The sequence below is a fragment of the Dendronephthya gigantea genome, unplaced genomic scaffold (genome assembly GCF_004324835.1).
Source record: "Dendronephthya gigantea isolate DGI-Jeju-01 unplaced genomic scaffold, DenGig_1.0 000064F, whole genome shotgun sequence".
NCBI classification, from domain to species: Eukaryota; Metazoa; Cnidaria; class Anthozoa; order Malacalcyonacea; family Nephtheidae; genus Dendronephthya; species Dendronephthya gigantea.
Genome location: NW_021163074.1, coordinates 114,682 through 135,761, shown reverse-complemented (window position 1 = coordinate 135,761; position 21,080 = coordinate 114,682). Strand labels below are relative to the sequence as shown.

The following is a 21,080-nucleotide window of genomic DNA, read 5'->3' as shown; positions in this document are numbered from 1 at the left end:
CTTCGCGCGAAAAATATCGCTAGTGGAAAACCGGCTTTAGGCCTAGGGTTCGCAGAAGACTCATAAGTGGGAGAGCGGTTTATATATTCACGTTCAGCATCATTAATTTGTTTTCAAATTATAATTGTTTTATAACAGTTATGCAAATTACTTACAAACAAGGCTTAAATTTTAAACATCCTCATCGATCAAGGTCTGTTATGACTACTTCAGGATGCCGAGTAAAACTCGCACGAAGTCTTGTAGATTCCCCCCGCTTGCTTTAACCATTCAAAGTTGGTTGGTTTTTTATAAAGTATTCAAAAGAGCTTAGATATACAGTTATCTAACTACAACTTCAACTTGTCATCTCTCGTTTCCTTCCAGTTTTTATCAAATACTTTATCTCGGCCATAACTCATAAGTCCCAAATGCTTCCTCAGCTGTGTAATTGCACTTATGCTTTAATGTTTTGAATTTAAATTACTAAACGCTTGTCAGTGTAGATCACGAAAAAAAAGTTTAACGAACATCTCGTTTTCTGTGTTTCATTCTCATTTTAGGGCCAATTTAACGTGCAGACAGGGGGAGGTATGGGCCACCTAACATCAATGTTGGCTCCCTAGTAAAACCTCTTGAAAGACAATTACAAAAAATTCAAGACAATATACTAGCACTTTTGTATTCTGTAAGCCAATATTTGTTGAGTGACGAGTGTAATTTCACTAATTTCTCGTCGAGCACGAAAACATATTTTTTGCATATTGTTTTAAAATCAAACAACTGATTTCGTCGATATATTTTTCGAGTTATGACATAAAATGTCCTCTTATTGCCTTGAGCATCTTCTTTCCTTCCGTGCGTAAAATTTTGTTTTTCCAGAAAAAGATCAAACCGTTAAATGTTGAGTTCATGGCGATCATAGTTCCTGGCCAAAAAAGTGATGATCTTTCATCATATGTCGACGTTGTGTTATTTGAACGATATGAAACGTAGATAACGCTGAGAATCGACAGCAACACGAGACATGCGACTGCCAGTGAACAAGTAGAAATATTTTTCAAAATTATGCTTCTTCCTCCGGGTGATACTGAACTCCTCCTGCGCATTTTTCTTGAAATCTTGAGCAGTTTGTAGTTGAGGAAGATGAACGGTGGGAGTAAAATCACCATGAGAATTATTGAGGCCATCCGGGGAGGAATCGCCGTGCTGTTTACAGAAATCATTGTCAACAACGTTGGTAGTAGCAATAATATAGCGAGGAGCGCAAATAGTTTGCGTCGCGTCATTGAAGAACGATGAAAGAGTGGGTGATATGCAGCCAAATAACGTTCTAAGTTCAACACTAAAAGTGCAACCAAAGAGGATCGAGGAAAGATAGATAGAAATTGCGCATACAATTCCACCTTTGTTAATAAATATCTCTCTTCTTTCACATACAAGACCAGTTGAGTCACCATTAATGGATGAAGCGAAATGACTGTCAAAAAGTCGAAACAAGACAAAACCATAATCATCAAATTACATAACTTCTTTCGAAGTTGCGAGGACTTTAATAGACACACTATTATTAATAAATTTAAGACTATGCCAAAGAATGTAAAGATTATGTTCACAACAAAAAGAAGTATCAACTGAACGTAATCCATCTTTCTCTCAGTCACTTCGAAGCTGGCGAATTCTCGCAAAGCATTGTGGTGTTGAATCAACACTATTGATTGTAATCTCTGACTACCATTAAAACGCAGGATATGAATGAAACAGCTGCCGGCTTCGCAATAAGGCTAGTTTCAAACGTCGCATCCGCGCAACGAATTTAATTCGAAGCAGTCAAGGCCGCCCACTGATAACGTCTCCCCTATCTCTATCTTTTGAATGAAAATATAAATAAAAAATCCTCGAAGAAATCCTCCGCCAATGAACTTAATCCGGGCTATCGAAGTTCGGATCATAAATATTATAACAATAATTTTGATAAGCAACAGATAGCTAATCGTAGCCCTTTAAAAATTTTCCCCTCAAGGAGGTAAAATGGAGAGTTGACGAAGGCCCTCAGATCGAAACGTTGACTGTGTTTTGTCTATTTAGGCAGTTGTTATACCACATTTGATGCTAGGTTGTTTGAAGACGCTGCCACGCTGCTCCTTGGTTATATTGAAATGATATTTAGTCAATTCTCAACGAACTATATTATACCACACTCGATTTAGATGTGATGCATCGAGTCATCGATAAGTGTCCCCCAAAATGCAGAAAATCAAGCTGCACAGCTGTGTCTCAAAAATGGAAGTTCAAGTCAAGTTAAAGCGAATTTTGCATCTCCAATTTTATTTCCAAGTGTTTTTTGTACACATACGCTAAACGCTTAAAAACGATAGGTATTATCTCTAAATGGTATTTTTCTGTACCCTCGTTTAAATGAAGTATTCAGTTGACGATATTGCTGATTGCTCAGTGAGCATATACACACGTAAAAATCATCATGTTGATGCAAGTTGTTAAAAACAGGATGGAGCAATGTTGTGCTGCACCCTGTGAACACTATTGTTAACAATGTTGTTGAAGCTTGTTGAATCATCAATGCTGTTGCAACTTGTTACAACAACATTGCATCAACACTGATGATTCAACAAGCTTCAACAACATTGTTAACAATACTGTTCCCAGGGTGCAGCACAACATTGTTCACTCCTGATGCGACAACCTGATCAATTTTTGGCCGTGTACACGCCTAAAAACGATCAGGTTGATGCAACATTGATATGAACAGCATCGAACAATGTTGTGCTGCCCACATTGTTCAGAGTTGTAATCAACTTGGAACAATATTGTTGGAACCGAATCGGGTGTAACAATGTTCCAGTTATAACAACTCGAACAATGTGGGCAGCACAACATTGTTCGATGCTGATGCAACAACCTGGGGCCGGTTGTTCAAAAGCCGGTTAACGCTAACCCAGGGTTAAATTTGCTTAACCCTGGGTTAAATTTTAACTCTGGGTTACTTTGCGTTGTTCAAAACTAGGTTATCTTTAACCCTAGGTTAAAGGAAGGGTTAACTTTAACCCTCCTCGCTAGATGGGTTAACTTACTTAACCCTAGGTTAACGTATCAAGTTCGCAAATAAAACATGGCAGGCTTTCCTTTTAATTTGTTTCGAATAAATCATCCTCGTCGGGAAAGACGATATCGTCCACGTGGCATAAATATTGACGGCCTTTACGACGATGAGCTAAGGGCAAGGTATAGGTTTGGCAGAAACACAATAAATTACATTACAAACCTTCTGCATGAAGATTTAATTCGCAATACGCAGCGAGGCCATGCACTTGAGCCACAACAACAAGTCCTAATTGCCTTGAGATTTTATGCCTCCGGCAGTTTCCTACAAGTTGTTGGAGATAGTTTCGGTGTTGACAAATCAACGGTGTCTCGAACGGTCAGAGATGTATCTTTGGCACTGAATAGAAGACGAAATGATTTCATAAAATGGCCGTCTTCAATAAACGAAATCGAGAAAGTAAAGAACCACTTTTTTGCACAAGCTGGCTTTCCGTCTGTGATTGGTTGTGTTGACTGTACACACATCAGAATTCAGGCGCCACATCATAACGAGAATTATTACGTGAACCGGAAGCGCTATCACTCTATCAACGTACAGGGCATTTGTGATCATGAAGGTACATACTGATACTGTATCATAATTATATATAATCACACTGCTATTACTTGTACTGGGCGTCCCAAAAGATTAGTCCAGTTTAATTAATAACTTTTTGAATCAGTAAAGCCATTACACCACACGTTTAAATGTACTACATTTTTAATATACTCCTCTGATAGGACGGTTTACAAACATTGTGGCTCGATGGCCTGGCAGCACCCATGATAGCCACATTTTCCACACATCTCAAATATGCCAGCAGCTTGAGAACAACCACTTGGAGCAAGGAATTTTGCTTGGTGACAGTGGCTATGCACTGAAGCCATACCTTATGACACCATATCATGAGCCAGCCACAGCAAATCAAAGGGGGTTTAACCGAGCCCATAGGAGGACCCGGGTCATAATTGAACAAGTATTTGGTAGATGGAAAAGACGATTCCATCTTCTGCACTCAGAAGTGAGAATGCACCCGGAAAAGGTTTGCCAGCTTATTGGTGCATGCGCAATATTGCATAATATTGCAATTGCATTTAATGAGCCAATGGATGATGATGATGATGATGAACTGGAAGTACAGGAATATCAAGGGCATGAAACAGGCCATCTTATCAGAGACCATATAGCAAACACTTTTTTTTAAACAGCTATTAATTGGCATGAATTTGTGTATATTAAACCACAGGCTATTATGGTAAGTTGATTGATGTGTTCAAGCTTGTAAATGACTGAGTGTACACTCTACTTTTTCCACATACCCATTTAATTAATATTAAATATTATCATATCAAATATTATAATTTAATATACAGTGTCAATAAAGTATGAGTTATAAATTATATTGCAAATATGTAATTGTGATTAGTTTATGAACAGTTTATGAATGCTATAAATAAAATAAATATATAACATTAATATAAATACTTTACACACAAAATTATATACAGCTAAATGAAATTTATATTAATAAGTTTTTCCTTTAACGTTGGAGGAATAAAGAATGATAAGTACTTGAGAGTGTGTATTTACAATCATGAACATGAAAATTTGTTGCACAAGGCAATCTGTCTGCTTTTAATGTGTAAATGCCTAGTACCTTACAACCCCTATTACCACTTGCATGCATAGAATTTGAGGTTCTGAAAGTCCAACCATAATTAAGCTGTATAGAAATAATTAAGTTATCAAAGGAATGAATAGACACAGTACCCTTCAAAGCTTCAGCATACTATTTTGTGCCTCTCTTAAAGCCTGGTTTTTTAGTTTTAGGTTTTCCTTCTTCAATATTAAAACTTCTTTCTGGTGTTGTAGAACTTCAGCTTGCAGCTTTAAAACCTCTTGGTTTGTTATTCTCCTTTTTCGTTCTGTTTTGCTTGGTGGAGGGAGGGCGGGGATAAGGGTGGTGGGCACAGGTAAACAATTAGGAGTAAAGACTTCTTCCTTATTGAAAGATGGTGGTATCGGACGCTGTTTTTCACGATCATAATTATCTTCATCTGAATCATCTGAGTCGAGTTGTCCTACTTCTGTTAATTCTTGAAGGATACCGTCTCTAAGTGCGGGCGTGCTACAACCCTCCAAGGATTGTCTATCCTGTCCGTCTGAAAAATGAAGAGACATAAAATACCCAAATAATAAAACATAATACATATACAATAAACAAAATAATGCTTTAAAAAAAGGCGAAACTGCAAAATGCAAAGTGTTGACACAAGCATTTATATATAGCAGAGTCTTGGCAAAGTTAGAATTTCAACTAGAAAGAAAAAAACTTATCTTAGTTTAGGAAGCCGTTTTCACTAATGGAGTTGAACAAATATTAATAGTTGAAAACTTGGCAATTTCTTTGCAAACATGGCCGCGTTCGTGCAAATATGATGATATGAAATGAATATATGATTACAATTTAATTAAGCGTTGCGCTCTGGAAACTAATTTAGAGACTTGCCCAAACTTGTACCACAGTTCAGCGCAACAAATGCAATCACTTCCCACCGGTACCTGTTTCAAAGCCGCTTAATCCGGTAAAAAGAGGAGTATCTTCAAATATTTTGATTATCCTCTCTTGCTGCAGTGGGTTCTTTAGGTGGAGGACCACCTCCAGTTTTTCGCATCTGCCTATTCACATCGGCAAACGTTTTCTTAGCGGAGCTGGTCAGGTTCTTCCACTTCTCTTTAATTTCGCTTGTTGTGCGGTTTGCCACCCCTATCGCGTTTATTTCTTTTGTGATATTCTCCCAAATTTTATTTTTTTTTGATTCGTTACCGCATTGGTTAGTTTTGACTGGATTAGTCCTAAATTTTCTTGCACTCTGCTGGTCAAAGTGTCTATTTCGGTCACCGTAAAGTTGAGCTTTCTTCTTTTCTTTTGTCTCCCTCCTTCAACGTCCGCCATTTTGCAAGAATTCGCGCGCTTTTTAACCTAAGGTTAACTGCCTTAACCCTGGGTTAGTTAACCGCAACTTTCACACTGCTTTGAACAACGGAGTTTTAACCTGGGGTTAGCTAACCTTGGGTTAAGGATTTTAACCCTGGTTTAACGCTAACCCTGGGTTAAATTTAACCCGCTTTTGAACAACCGGCCCCTGATGAGTTTTTAGCCGTGTAGACTATAGAGCTCACTGATCCTGCTTCGGTTTTTCGGTTCGGCATTTGTCGGAGAGAAATCGTCCTTCGTCCTCCGAAGATTTTGGCGGGTATATATTTTCAAAATGGCGTCCGAAAGTATCACAAGAAAAAGTATTTTGTATGCTCCAAAAACCCTTGAGCCTTTTTGAAAATGGAATAGAGTAAGTAATGGTGAATACATGGTTATATCATATATGTATATAATTAGAGATCGTCTAAGATTTACTTTTAGTAGGTTTGATGTTAGTATGCTGTACATCCCTCTAGAGATGGCCAGATGTCAGATGAGAGGAGATAAATCAAATAATTGAGTTGGAAACTGCACGGTGTGCGCCGACTAAATTTAGGTTCATGAGAATGAGAGGTAAAAAGTAGTGTGAACAGTATAAATAAATTATATAGACAGAAATCCAAAGTCATCAATTTATTTTGCATGAACCTCTGTTTGTCAATTTTATTCAATAGGTTTGTAGGCAGTCAAGCTTAAGGCAGCCCAAAAATAAGCGTGCGCTATCAATGTTTATTATCCCATACTAATATTTCTTATTTATTACACAAAAGGGTACTAGTGTCTTGTCTATTGTAGGCAGGCATGCCCTAAAATCCCTTAGACAAATTACTTTATAAATACCTATATAATAACCTCCAATTTTTTAAATATATTTAGAAAAACAAGAAATTTTTAAGAAAGAGAAATTGCCTGTGCATGATGAAATGGAGTCTAATTCAGATTCGGATACTAAACACATAACAAAAAGAGATAAACAACGGAAAAAACCAGGAACAAAATTCCTTCGAAAATCATCAAAGCATCACTCAGATAGACAGGTAGAAATGAATAAGGTATGTTATGTTACTTATGTATATTGAAATAAAGTGGTATGAATATTGTTTTGTTGAGTTTACTAAAACCTCATTCATTTGATGTTGCAATAAAAGAAAAGGGAGAGTTCACTTATTCAAAAAAGAAGAAAAACCAAACTCACCAAAGAACAACATGTAAGAAAAAATAATAGATATAATACATAAAAATAATATATATATTAATTATATATATATATATATATATATATATATATATATTATAATATATATATATATGTATTGTCTATTGTCTGGTAACATTGAGTATCATGTTTTCTTAATAAGGAGCAAAAATGTGGAAAAAAGATGTCAAAAATAGAAGAGAGACGATGTTTTATCAACTCTAAAAACAGACTAACTGTGAGTATTTACTTCACCTTAATCCCTTTACCAGTAATGCACAGCACTTGATGTTTCCAACAAAGTAAAGGTACTTTGTCACACACTGAAGTCAATTTTACTGATAGCATAATATTATTGTCATTTTTATTACAGATGGGAATTTACAACCAAGGGAAACAGTCACATACAATCTATAGAGGTTGGTGAACAAATGCAATGCAAAAACCAACCCTATTTGTTATCTTCCTTGCCCATCATGCTTCATCATCCTTGAAGAATTAAATTATAAAAACATTTAAAATTTTCAAAGAATTCCCAGTTTTTTACCATCACAAGTTAACTTCAATTATGTGTTTAATTCACTTCAGAATCTGGATTATCAGGAGTCTTTGAGAAGGTATTCCTAGACATAAACCTTGTATACCCTTTACCAGTCGAGATTGCTATCATAATGGGTCAAATTTGTCATTATACCTTAAGGCTGGGGAGAGTATTCAAAGATCTCTTGGGGAAAAATATTAAGTCCCAATTACTAATAATTAAATTTCATTTTCTACTATTTTAATCGATAGAGTAATGTTATGTTATTTATGTTACTAAGAGAGTTGAATTAATTGTCCAATGGCTTAAAGTAAAAGATGCAGCAGACGTTGAGAGTGTGTTTGCATCTGACCACTGTGAATTTGTTCGGACATTTTTCACAAGATGTCTACAAATCATGATCAACTTGGCCAGTTCGTTTTGTACATGTTTCATCATGTGCAGTTCTCATGACTTTTAGATGTCCAAAAAATCAAAGGACAAAACAAAGGAAGATATGTCCAAAGTTCTTGATTGTTCTTCGTTTCAAATCGAACCACTGCAAGCTTGTATCACAGAAACAACATTTGATGATTTCAATCTCCCAAACTCAGGTATATTGCATGTATTCCCAAATTTTACCATATCTATAACTCCAGAAACGATGCGAGTTAGACTGTATATTTTAACCTTAACACTTTACATGCATACACCTAATCCTATTATTAGCCTGTGCCTGCGCGGGTCGTCATAAAAAAAGTTCCCTCAGTCTTGGACCTTTTTTAGCCACTTGTCGTTGTTGACACCGAATCGGCGTGCGGAATACGGAATAAGTCACGCATCTGCATGGGTTTGCCGCAGTGTGGGGATTAGGCATATTTAGTGAATCATCTTCCGGTGGAATATATTATGCTCACTGTAACATTTCTTAAACCATTTGTTCTAAACTCGTTTCCAGGGTTAAATTGTTACCCTTACGTCCACTTTGCTGAAAATCAGAAGTTATTTCTAGGCAGTCGCGAAATGTTCACTGTTCAGAGTCCAGTATCTTCAAAGCTCTTTCTGGTCTGGATGATGGCGACATCTCCCTCTATTCCAACTGATCTTGCATGATTAGGAACTGTATCGCACCGTTATTATGCCCTTTGCTTATATCATTAGTCGGATTTATACTAGAGACGGATCATCCGTCTAGACGAACTTGGGCAGGCGGAAGATAGTTCGTCTTCTAGTTCGTCTGTATGTAAATACGGGCAAACAGACAAACCATCCTCAACACGAATTATCCGGATAGTTCGTCTATTTAGACAAATCTGAATGGGTAGTTGAAAAATTCGTAATAAAACGGCTCTTCTGCTCTCTTTTTACCACTTAAACAATGTCCCAATTCCCGTGCACTTTCTAAACAAGCGATTTTGTTTCTTTTGACCTATTCGTCTACATAGTTCGTCCAGGTAGTTTGTCTTGTGTTTATACACAGACGATCCGTCATTCGTCCAGACGGATAATCCGTCTCTAGTTCAAATCGGGCCATAGTTTACATGTACATATTCTTTACTTTAGAATCAAGTGACTATTCTCAAAAAGAACCGATATGGTATGCGTTAGTTATTTTCGCTGAATTTCCCTTGGATAAATCAGATTGCTCTATCTGCATAATAAAATACACCTGCTCATGTTTCAAATACGATAGGCTCATCCTGACACATTATCAGCCATTATTAAAAGTGAAAACGATCTTCGGTTTAATTATTTGATTTCCAAATTAAGTTATGTAGATTTGGAAGGAAAACGAAAGAGCTCATCGGCAGGAAGGTAATTCTTTAAAAACGTTTGACACTTGTGTCCATGTCAAGAGTCAAGGCTGTGGGTTTCTAATGTGACTGTACATATACTAATACGAGTTGTTTTATAACTGTTTTAACAGCGCGCATAACTTTACTATTAACAAATGTAACATGGTCGATGATGTTCCAGAAAGGATTGAACTAGCTAGTGAGGTAATTACAGGTTAGAGTCAGCCTCGTACCCAGGTGCATTAAAATAGGCGACTACAGTTTTTTATATAGATCTTCGGCTGAGCGAGAGCGTGGGAATGCTTGGACGAGAGAATCTCGTTTTTCTGTCGCGTCCTCCCCAAGCACCCCTGCGCGCTCGTACTAATATTAATTACACAAACGTTTGAATTAATTAAAACCACATTTTAAGCAAAAGACGCCTGGGTACGAGGCTGGGTTAGAGTAATAGTTTAATTTAGTTAGTTAGTTAGAAACTTTGTTATTGTTATTTATGATGATGCAGCCACTATAAGCAGGAGAGTCTTTATTGGTAATATATGGTGGATAAATAGGAATATGAAATGTGTATGCAATGATTTTCTTGCTTTACGCCTCTCACCCACTCATCGCAAAAAGTGACTCGCAAGCTCTTTGCGAGTAACTTTACGAGTGTGATTAAATATTCAATTTCCCCCCCCCCCGAAAAAATGTCTGCGCAAGTTACTAATTGGGAAAATTGTTCTCGATTTTGTTCATAGCCTCAACTTGAAGACATTACCAGCAGGTTAATGAATAGCATAGAACCTAGCGAGACATTCGGTAAAGGTTTGTATTGTGCGTTAATCTTCGTTATTGATTACATTAATGAGGTTACCTGGTCCACGCTATGAGCAAGATAATTTTTCTAAAGGTTGAAAGGTAATCATTTTGAGTAGAGATTAGAGCACGTTCACTCTTGTCAGCTGTGCCTCTATTGCCAGTGCACTGGCATCGTAATTAGGCGTAGGTTCCATTCCTGCTCGAGGACCAATAGTTGATACATTTTTCTCAACTCCTCCTGTATTGAATTTGAGTTGAGTATGATTTCCACACGAAATGAAAACACTTAAAATTGAATCCGACGTCTGTAATCTGAATTATTTAGCTAATTAGCTATAGTATTACATTTGATATACGTGTAGAATTGCATTGTGATATACGTAAGGAGTGGAATTGCATTGCAAGTTGCAAGGAAAGTTGCATAGTGTAACACCGCCTTTGACAAGAATCAAAGATTCATTGGTCGCTTTACTGGCCGGCATTTTATTAATCACTTGCAATGGACAATAGAAATCTGCAAAACATATTCCCCTGTGACTACAAAACTTTGTTTGCTAAATTTTTAGGCCTGTTTCAAACCTCTAATGGTAATGTGCCGAAACATTTTTAAAAACAATAACAATGATATTAATATGCCTCATTATCTATTGTTTTTTTGCGTTCGGCACATGAGAAGCACGATGTTTGTGTTTCTTAGCCTGTAGACTAAGGCCTGTGTTAGACGTCGCATTTTAGTCGCGTCGGATGCAATTCAAACAATAGATAATGAGATGATAAAACTCATTAAACTTCATCATCATCTCAATATTTATTGTTTGAATTGCATTCGACGCGACTAAAATGCGACGTCTAACACAGGCCTAACTTGGCTCTTACTCGGCTATCAGCTCATATTCTGCCTAATTTTGAGGTATGATAATTAGTGGACTGTTTTTAGATCATTTGCAAGACATCCGAAGTGAACTTAAAGAATACTATCGCAAGAGGTAACCATTGTATTTCTTTAGATAAATTTGAATTAATTTTTCCAACCTAACTAATGACGTTCCTTTTAAACTTGATAACTCAAACAACACTATTAGTGTTTTGCTCTCGTCTAGTCTCCAAACCAACTTTGCACCCAGTGTCTTATAACACACCGCCGGGAAACGTACAAAGATCCTGCCTGCATTATTTCAAATTTGGGTGTTAGAAAACACTTAGGATTTTGATCTACCTCCTTAGCAGGCCCTTTTCGGGCAAATATGGCGGGCGGTGATATCGCCCTAGCGCTTGCGAAGGAAGTAGGGTTTTGATTAAGTTTACCAACTTGGCCGGTGCAAAAGCACTTTCAAACCCCTCCCTGAATCGTATTCTAAAACTAAAATTGGTGAAATCCGCACTTTAGAAATAAAGTTGTCTCCGAACCATATATTCGCGTAAAAATTGATTACGTTGTTGTCGCTGCCAAAAGTTTCCCGGCGGCAAATTATCCATTCCTTCCAGCGATTATATACTTTCCCTCATAGGTCTAATCTCGACTAACCCTAATCATACATTCAAGAGAACTCGCTGTTTTTTGTGCATTTTATAGGACATTACAGCAAGATTATTGTGATGGTCATATTTTACTGAACACCGTAAACAATCCAAGTACTACACCAGGTGAGCAATCAGTATAAATATACATTATTGATAATGATTAGTTTGTAGGTATATTACGTATATCTATTACTGCAAAGCTTTCTGTCCATTGACTGAGTTTAAATAGGGCTAGTGGTAGTAAATTTTGGTTAGCATTAGGATTAGTATTGGAGAATGACATCAGCCGACCCTTTTATGCATGTCATTAACATTTATGGAGCTGTGTGTAAAACTCTGCCGCACGAAAACGGGTGAAAATTACAGGTAAGAGCATGCTCCAGGAACGAAGTTGATAGGCATACTAAGATCAGTAAAAAGTAGTGAGCATAATGTCGATGCCAAATCCATCTTCTATTGCTTTTTAGTTCAAATTGGTAAAACTCTAAATGCAGGAAAAAGACTTTTCCCGTCGTCTATTAATAGAATTGGCTGTATGTCTCGCGATCTTGAAAAGTCGACTGTAAATTTCCTTCATGAAAATCCAGATCTAGATAGTAAAAAAATTTCTACACAGGTAATAACGTATATTCTTACACACAGGATAAATACGGGAGCGTGTTAACTCCATGTCATGTTTTAAACAATATACCAACCCAAGAAACATTATCTCCTAGTCATAAAGGTGAACGACAAAAAAGATCAACAGAAAATTTATTCCCTGTTTTGTCTAGGATTAGGGTTAATAAGTATTTTTGTTTATCTTCACCTTTCCTTCAGCCTTTACCTTTCCTTTATAAGTTATTTTTACAAATGTGTTATATAGATCTTATTCTATTTTTATCTATTTAACCAATCTGTGTTTGGGAAACTCGCGTATTATGTTCCAAGTTAAACTATGCTTTCACCTATAGCCAATCTTGGACAATTATTGTACATTTATTTTTGTAGGAAAATGCTGTTGCATATGACAATATGGATGGTCAGTGCACTACAAAAGAACATTATGATGCATCACATGGTGATCCGGAACTCACTCATGATATTTTAAGTATTATAGATGAGGAATACATTGATAATTCCGCAGTGGATCTCACGAAATATGCGTCGATTTCACCTTTAAAAAAACCCTCCATGAATACACCAAGCCCTTGTAAACTTTTACCAAGGAAACTATTCTAGAAATCCTACTTAGAATTATTTCTTAGTCTTTTTTGTAACATAGTGTATAGTAATATAAAAAGTTTATCTTTGTTGTTGGGGTTTTACGCTACTTTTTTCCAGTGAACTCTATTTAGAGTTTGGCTTATTTATCTCAAAGATGGCGACTTCAAAGATACAATTGACTTCAAGATGGCGACCACTTAGCTATATAGTAGTTCTTGGAGAAAGTCCTCCTCCTATCTCTGTAACTTTGTGTTGTACGGCTGGTTGTACCATCTTTTTGAAGCAAAAAACATGGCGGATTTTAGCCTTTACTGACGCCAGATTGACGCCACTGGCTCCTTTTGCTCATGGTAGTTACCACTGACCAACCTCGATATTTTCACGGTATTTTCTGAGTCTAATGAAGATATATATATCTAAAAAATATTTTGCATATACATTGCTTTAAGAAAGTTTGGAGAATTTTATGCTTGTATTAAAAGCCCGAACGTTCTTTTTATTCATTAATTTCAGTTACACTATTCAATTCTCTTTGCAACTTGCAATGCAATTATAATTTTGAGGGATGTTATTTGTGTCCCTTTCCCCACTCCTTTCCACTTGTAGGAAGGGTAAGTAATCTGGGCAGCCTCCCCATCCAAAGTGTTGTCCATGAGATTTGTGGTATATTGTTTGTTGCGCTGTCTAAAAAGAATCTACAAATCTGGAAAATTGTGCATGATCTTTTTTAGGCTATGGAGTATGCTATGGAGCCCAACCACTGAGCCGGCGAACTTTCTCCCCGCGCAAATTGGAGATGGGATGTTGTTGCGTGTTCTGCCCGCAAATTGGAAGTTGGGCCACACGCAAGCTACTCCTCTACCTTCTCTCATCATGCACTGACATCAGTAATATGCTTCCTAGGCTGAACACTTCGCAAGGCGGGGTCATTATTTGAGTTCACTGCCTTCCAATTCCCCTCTTTTTTCTTCTTAACCCCCCCGGATCATGCAAACATGCACGAAGCACCTAGCCCTGGGTACTAATTGATGAAATCAATTCTTTTAATTTGAAAATGGCAGAATTAAATGCTAGGAAATTCTGATTTTATTTCTTGGATTATTTCTTGTTTGTTTTCATGATCGGTAAGTGAAATATCTTTTTGACGAAAGTTTGCATCGCGTTAACCGTGCGTTGTTTATTTGGAGCATGCAATTTAATGTATTTTTGTCATCTAAGGCGCTAAAACATTTGTGAAAAATCGAGCTGGAAATTATTCGAAAATAGAATAAACAGTCTAGCTTTTTGCATTTGATTCTGGCTAACTTGAAAAATTTAAGCATGGGATTGTATACGATCACTAAGTATACAATTGCTATCATTATGTTGTCATGAATCAAACATAGCGTAAATGATTATTGTGATTTTTAAAATTAAATTTCAACATGAAATAATTGTTACTTTTTTGTCTAACATTCTGGTCGCCTTATATATCGTTTTAAAAATGATATTGAGATGTGATGTGTAATTAATTTACAAATATTATGAACAACATAAGTATATATGTGTCCAAATAAACATGTAATTTTGATAGAGGTCATTGATCACTTGTTATGTAATGAACACCTTGATTGTGATAAAATTCATAATAATATACTATGATGCTGTCCTAATCATAAAACATTATTTTCAAGATCACAAAATAATACAACTAGGATCTGTTATTTTGTTAGTGTCAATTTTTTTTGGTTTGCCAATTAGTTGAACCATTTCGTTGCCAGTGCACAAAACATCATGTCATGTTAACTGGCTTTTTGGGGCAAACGGTCTACAATGAAACATTTTGTAACCTGTCAATAGAGAAACATGGTGTTCATGCACATCAACAGTCAAGTTCATTTAACAGTTTTCTGTTTTAAAAGTTTTACAAACAGAAAGACTTTGTTACTAACCATATAAAAAAACACTTTTTTGCTCAGACCTAATGGAAAGCAAAGTGTTTTGTGGAGGTCATTGGTCCAAAAAACATATGACCAAATTACTAGCACAAACCATTGTTGGCATATGATTTTAAACTCCATCCAAGAGATATGTTACCTTAATTATCCTTTGCACTGAAGATCAATAAGAATCCTGTGTATTATGTAGGGTGCCTCTTTATAATTTTCTAATAACATGACATGCATGTCAATCAATGTGTAGTATTAAGGTGGAAAAAGTAAGTCAACTTTCAATACAGATCTTTCCTTTTGTTATGACTAAATAACTGGCTAACAGCCATCTCCATTAATATTAAAAATTGTGTATTTTTGAAATTACTAAAATCTCATTACTAATATTTCATTCTCTAGGTGTTTTTTCTTGTCATCTATGATATCTTGAATTGATCCCCGATTTTTAGAATCTATCAATTTTGAATGATGTTTTCTGGTATGAGATTCATATTTGCATGAGTTTTTCATAACATTTTGATAAATAATAATGTTGATGATTGGCTAATATATATTTTTACCTTGAATGCTGTATTTTATCTACAGCAAAGGTCAAAACATTTTGATTACTGTTATATTTCAAATTTAGATTGACCTAACCATTATTTCTTCAATATTAGAAGGTCTATTATGGAGATATTATGTTACGATATTCACATTTTCACAACAAATTTTGTTTGAATCTTAACTTAACTGAATCTTAACTTTGTGGAAATTTTAACAAAGTTGATTTTGTTATGACACTATCTGGTATTATCTGTCATATCTGATAATTTATTCACCAACAAATATTCCATTTTCTACTGCATGAATAAGTGCGTAGAACAGAACAAAGTTTAATGGTGATTAAACAGGATAATTATTTTTTATGTTTAGAATGTGATGATGATTTGTGTATTTTTGTGTGTGGAACATGCAAACGATACTTCACTCAATTATCAGCATTCTCACAACACAAGAAAGAAAACATATGTAAGAAAAAATCACCTGGAGGGGTTTTATTGAAAGATAGCATAGTTGGGAAACATTCTGCTCAAGAAACATCTGAGGTAACTCCAGATTTTTTTTTAAACAGTTATCTAAGGTTATATTTATCAGTTTTACTAAGGTCTAAGGTCTACCAGTTGATCTTTTGGTTGCCATATAACTGTGTATTGCCAAGGCATTTCTGGATTATAGATAATTGCAGCTGATTGAAACTAAATCATAGGTCTCTGTTATGCTATGAAGTTCTATGTTAGAGTAATTGTTTAAAATTGTCACTGTTTTTGATAATAGGAGGTTCTTTTGCAGCACCTATAGTTTGAGTTCCAATCTGAGTACCTCGTATTTACCTTTTTGCACCGTTTTATCCAGTGTTTTACTTCCGATGCCGAAGTTATGCGCGATGGTGGGGGGCAGTGTACATTTTCAAAGGATAAATAAACGTCAATTGAATTATTTTTCTCGTTTTACTGAAGGAGAATGAGACAGATGAAAATGCTACAGCAGGAAACATGAATGAAACACTGAATGATGCTGAAGGTAAGTTAATATAGCTAAAAAACCGGACAGTCGTTATTCTAGGTGAATTAAGGGTTCTTTGGTACGTGTCTGGTGAAGATAGTGGAGAATTTGAAAATTTGGTGTACATGTAAATAACCAGATGCACCTCAATGCTGTTTGTTTGCGGATGTGATCGATTCGTTTACACAAAAGAACTGTTATTTTAGATAACTCCCAGAGAAAATATCCGAGGAAGCAAGACAAAAAGCTCATCAAGCGAACGATTCGTGAATTGGAGAGCGAACAACTTCTCAGCCCAGAGGGAAAACTGAATGTAAATACTTTATACACGTCTACCGCTCAGGACACTTCAACTGATAACGCTCTAGCTCTGGTTTCACCAGAAATGCAACGATCATGCAAGCATCCTGTCTATGTGTGCAAATCGTGTCATGCAGAATTTCCCAATACGAACGGGCGTCTTTTTAAATGCGTCGATTGTCGTCGTGGTTTTTACACGGAAGCTGATCTTAATCAGCATATGGTGCGTGCAAAGCACAACAACCTTTGCGCGGTTTGTGGCAAAATTTTCCCGGACAAATACAAATTGCGCAAACATGAGTTGAGCCACGTGACCGAGAAGAACTTCCGGTGCGAAGAACCCGGGTGCACGAAGTCTTTCAAGAGCGCCGAAGACGTGCGAACGCATGTACGTTACGTTCACGCAGTGGAAAAACGTTTCCATTGCACGCAATGCTCTCGTGCGTTTACACGCTTAGATAAATTTAAGTTGCACATGAACACGCACGGAATATCCTTGAAACCAGGCCCACTCTCCCCATCTCAAACAGCAAGTGCGGTAAAAACCCCACTGACTAACACCCTAGCGTTGAAAAGCTCGCCGGATGAAGAGACCTCCGGATCTTTAGCTCTATATCACTCTTCGAATGAAACTGGGGTCACTGAAGTTGTAAGGACGGATGAAATTTCCACTGGCGATGCCAACTCCCACTCCTCACCTCTTCATTTGAATGCAACAGCATCTAACGAGGTGGATGTCCTTCGAAAAACGGATGCATTGGATGACGGTTCTGCACTTATAGCTTATTCATCTGAATCAAGCGGATTTACTAACAGGTAACGTTTGAGGGAAAAGAATCGGATGTCTTCGAAAGGAAAACGTCCTTTTTCGAATTAATGAAGAAGACTGAACAATCTTATTCGGGGTTAGAGTGCCTGAGAGCAAGTGGCGTAGTCAGCCACGGATGCAAACGAGTGAATAGTTGTTAATGCTCTGTGTATAATTTCTCTTGTTTAAACATCCATACCTTATCCACTCGATTACATCCATCTAAAGAGATCGCAACAAAAATCAAGAAATGAAAATATGCTTTATTCTGCATTCGTGTGTTTTTAAATACGTATTAATGAGCAATATTGATTCTATATTTCATCTATTTAACATTGATCCTTTTTGTTTAAGCAATCATGAAAACTCTACTGACGGACATGACAATCAAACGATGGACTCGGGTAGCCTGTCGAAGTCAGAGACAAGTCAAGAATGCGAGAAATGCCTTACCCGTTTTCAGACGTCTATGGAGTTTCTCGCGCACGAAGAAAGACGTGCCGATGACGTGCTGCGGTGCGAAAACTGCTCGGGAAAATTTTTAAGCATCTGCGAACTAGGCTCTCACGTCAAGGAACAGCACGGAGTTCAATTCCTACCACAAGTTGAAGTAAAACCACCCAAAGAGACTCCGCCAAAGAAGGAGCGAAAACACTTTTGCCAGGAATGCGGAAAAGGTTTCACCCGCCCTGATAAATTGAAACGGCATACAATAATTCATTCGCCCGACAGACCTTGTATACCATGTACTTGCAAGGAGAGTCACGGATGTGAGCGTACATTTTATCGCAATGACTCAATGAAACGCCATGCTCTAACTCACACCTTGGACAAGCCTTACACTTGTGAGGAATGTGGTAAAAACTTCTCCCGCCCTGACTACCTCACGAAACACATTGGACATGTCCATAAACGAGCGTTTAAACATCTCTGCACCTTGTGTGACTATGGCACGCGAGAAGCAAAGCGCTTGAAAATACACATACGGAGTAAACACGAGCTCGACCCAGACCTTTTTCTGTCGACTGATGGGTCTGAAAGTGCTCTGGGCCCCTCCATGGCAAACCATAATGAAACGGCCTCTACAAACGCCAACGAGTCTCCCATAGACATACAGTCCCCCCGAGAAATTGACCCCTCTATCCGTGAAATATCTTCACCGAACCAGGAAATTAGTTCACGTATTAGTCACATTAGCCCCGAGGAAATTTACCATACGAAACGAAACCCCGGTGAGTATATCCCTCGAGATGTGACACCTCGCGGAATTACTCCGGGAGAAGTAGGAAATAGTCCTTCCGTTATAGACTCAAGAGAATTGGTTCAAAACCCAGAAATGATGGGCAACAGCGCACATTTGACACCGAATATCGGAGAAGCGACCCCGAATATCGGAGAAACAAACTCGGCTGTAATTGAACCACTAACCAATGACCTAAGTCCTCCAGATTTGCAACCGCACGGTATGGATATAGACCGGCACCCAAGAGAAATGAGTCCACCGAGTGAAGAAATCCACCAGGGTACCGAAAATATCGATTCCGCTGATCGATATCAACGTGGTAGTATGGAAACGCAAGGTAGCCTTGGTTCCCCCCGCGTTTCAGAAAGTCCCAGCCCAGTCACCAGACAGTCGGTTATTAGCCAGGATCTTGGCGTACCTGAACAACGCTGGATACCAGAATTCCAAGATGTTACTCGGCATAATTTCACCGGCGAAAATCGGCGTTCAGAATTTTTGGGCGATCAAACGGTACGATCTCGGTACCCCTATGGATATCCCCCTCAAGATATGCGTCCACAGTATTCGATGTCATCGGATTTCACTGCAATGGGCCACCAATCTGGACTAACGCAGTTCCCGCCTCATCAACCAGTGTTCAGTGTGCCGTTTCCGGGTGGAGGCACCCACGTACAAAACTATGAACGAAAGACACCATTGAACAGCCGACCTGTGTCATCGCAATCACCATATTGGCGTTCCTAAGAAGCTAAGAGGTGGCCAAACAAGCACCAGACCAATAAAAAGGAACATTGCAAAATACAGTTTTAGCAAAGAACATTCCGTGATTGAAAGAGTGGTTGTATCCTAAGTCCTTGCTTAAAGGGCCTGCTATATCGAGAGGGTATTTTTGTTCAACTTGTGGCGCGTCAAAGACGTTTAAAATTGATTTATTTGCGCTATAAAAAGCGTTTATATTTGAGCGGCGTAAAATACTGCTTTGAAACTTCGAAACCGTTTCAAGTAGTAAAGAGACTAAAAAACTGCGTAAGTTTTCTACTTTTCGTCACTTCATTCTGTCAGGTTTGTTGACAGACCATAGTCAATGGAGATATCATCTGAAAACCCGGCAAACTATACAAAGCGTCTGTAATTTTTGCTTGGTAATATATTATTCAACAGTATGGTTGAATAATTTGATGATGGTTCTTAAGCCTGATTCTCATATGTCACCGACGGTCGGCGACTGCTTTGTTATTTTATATAAATTTTCTTCGTCAACGACCACAAAGAATCAGGCTTTACCAACATCATATGTTCACCATATTCATTTGGTACAATCGACAAGGAAATCTGTAAGTTTTATGGTCTGTTGAGCTGTAGAACTTCGAAGTGGCACCGCCAACACGGCCGCTTCGATGTCATGTAAAAACCATTTCCATTCACCACTGCATAATTTCATAAATAGGGAATTTAGCCGGTTTCCAGAGCACAGTTTGACTATGGCGAGGTGTGCATTAATTTGTTTAACCGAATTAGAATAGTTAGATTTGATTATTAAAGTGGACTAGCACGAGTGCATGTGTAACTTTATCCGATAGAGTTTCAATTGTAGATATTGGGAATTTTTGCATTGAAAATTAAGAATGATTTTCCATTATCTAGTTAAACTATTAGGCTTCTAAGTCCATACAATGTGTCAGTGTGTCTAGTTTCATACATATATATTGACCATGACAAGTAACTAAACTTGTATAAAAATAGGAAAGTTTATCTCAAAAACCAATAATCGTGTTGTAAGCTAATATTACCGTGTACCTTATATTATGTAAATATTATTCTTTCAGTGATTGTATGAATTCTCGAATATGATTGTATCCAAATGATTTTACACCACCATTTTATTCATGTGGTAATAAAGAGACTGTTTATGATAACATAGTCGTAGAGTATTTAAATTTCCTCAGCTTTTATATCAATAATGTATATATTTTCCTGAGGTATCAATTATGATATATCTCGGCTTTCTCTGAAGCTTCTTTCTATCATTAGTATGCTCTCATTCGTTTCTTATCGGCCTGTCCGCTGTGATATGGTGAATATAACTAATTTCAAAATGGCGGCTAGCCGTTTTGTGGACATTTCTTACAAAGAGATAAGCGAACAAATGCAG

General features: G+C 37.3%; 3 protein-coding genes across 5 annotated transcripts; all 3 read left to right on the top strand.

Annotated features, from left to right (window-relative positions):
- Positions 1 to 2,911: 2,911 nt before the first annotated feature.
- On the top strand, positions 2,912 to 4,573 carry LOC114530659 (putative nuclease HARBI1). 2 transcript variants are annotated; one of them, XM_028552255.1, is made up of 2 exons: positions 2,912 to 3,659; positions 3,823 to 4,573. In XM_028552255.1, exons 1-2 carry the CDS (start codon positions 3,110 to 3,112, stop codon positions 4,284 to 4,286), a joined length of 1,014 nt encoding a protein of 337 aa, XP_028408056.1. In that variant the 5' UTR covers positions 2,912 to 3,109; the 3' UTR covers positions 4,287 to 4,573. The 2 variants fall into 2 exon arrangements, with proteins under 2 accessions (XP_028408056.1, XP_028408057.1); XM_028552256.1 differs by having other exon boundaries at positions 2,912 to 3,914.
- Positions 4,574 to 6,342: 1,769 nt separating this feature from the next.
- LOC114530660 lies at positions 6,343 to 13,155 on the top strand. 2 transcript variants are annotated; one of them, XM_028552257.1, is made up of 16 exons: positions 6,343 to 6,432; positions 6,539 to 6,635; positions 6,939 to 7,114; positions 7,211 to 7,270; positions 7,421 to 7,495; positions 7,631 to 7,676; positions 7,846 to 7,874; positions 8,259 to 8,391; positions 9,341 to 9,374; positions 9,548 to 9,592; positions 9,705 to 9,777; positions 10,314 to 10,380; positions 11,312 to 11,360; positions 11,948 to 12,018; positions 12,363 to 12,511; positions 12,886 to 13,155. In XM_028552257.1, exons 2-16 carry the CDS (start codon positions 6,623 to 6,625, stop codon positions 13,114 to 13,116), a joined length of 1,251 nt encoding a protein of 416 aa, XP_028408058.1. In that variant the 5' UTR covers positions 6,343 to 6,432; positions 6,539 to 6,622; the 3' UTR covers positions 13,117 to 13,155. The 2 variants fall into 2 exon arrangements, with proteins under 2 accessions (XP_028408058.1, XP_028408060.1); XM_028552259.1 differs by lacking the exons at positions 6,939 to 7,114; positions 7,211 to 7,270.
- A 997-nt stretch (positions 13,156 to 14,152) lies between these two features.
- Positions 14,153 to 20,824, top strand: LOC114530604 (zinc finger protein 729-like). The gene is made up of 6 exons (XM_028552194.1): positions 14,153 to 14,225; positions 15,432 to 15,510; positions 15,948 to 16,120; positions 16,532 to 16,595; positions 16,784 to 17,693; positions 18,040 to 20,824. The coding sequence occupies exons 2-6, from the start codon at positions 15,498 to 15,500 to the stop codon at positions 19,670 to 19,672; spliced, it is 2,793 nt and encodes a 930-aa protein (XP_028407995.1). The 5' UTR covers positions 14,153 to 14,225; positions 15,432 to 15,497; the 3' UTR covers positions 19,673 to 20,824.
- The last annotated feature ends 256 nt before the right edge of the window (positions 20,825 to 21,080 follow it).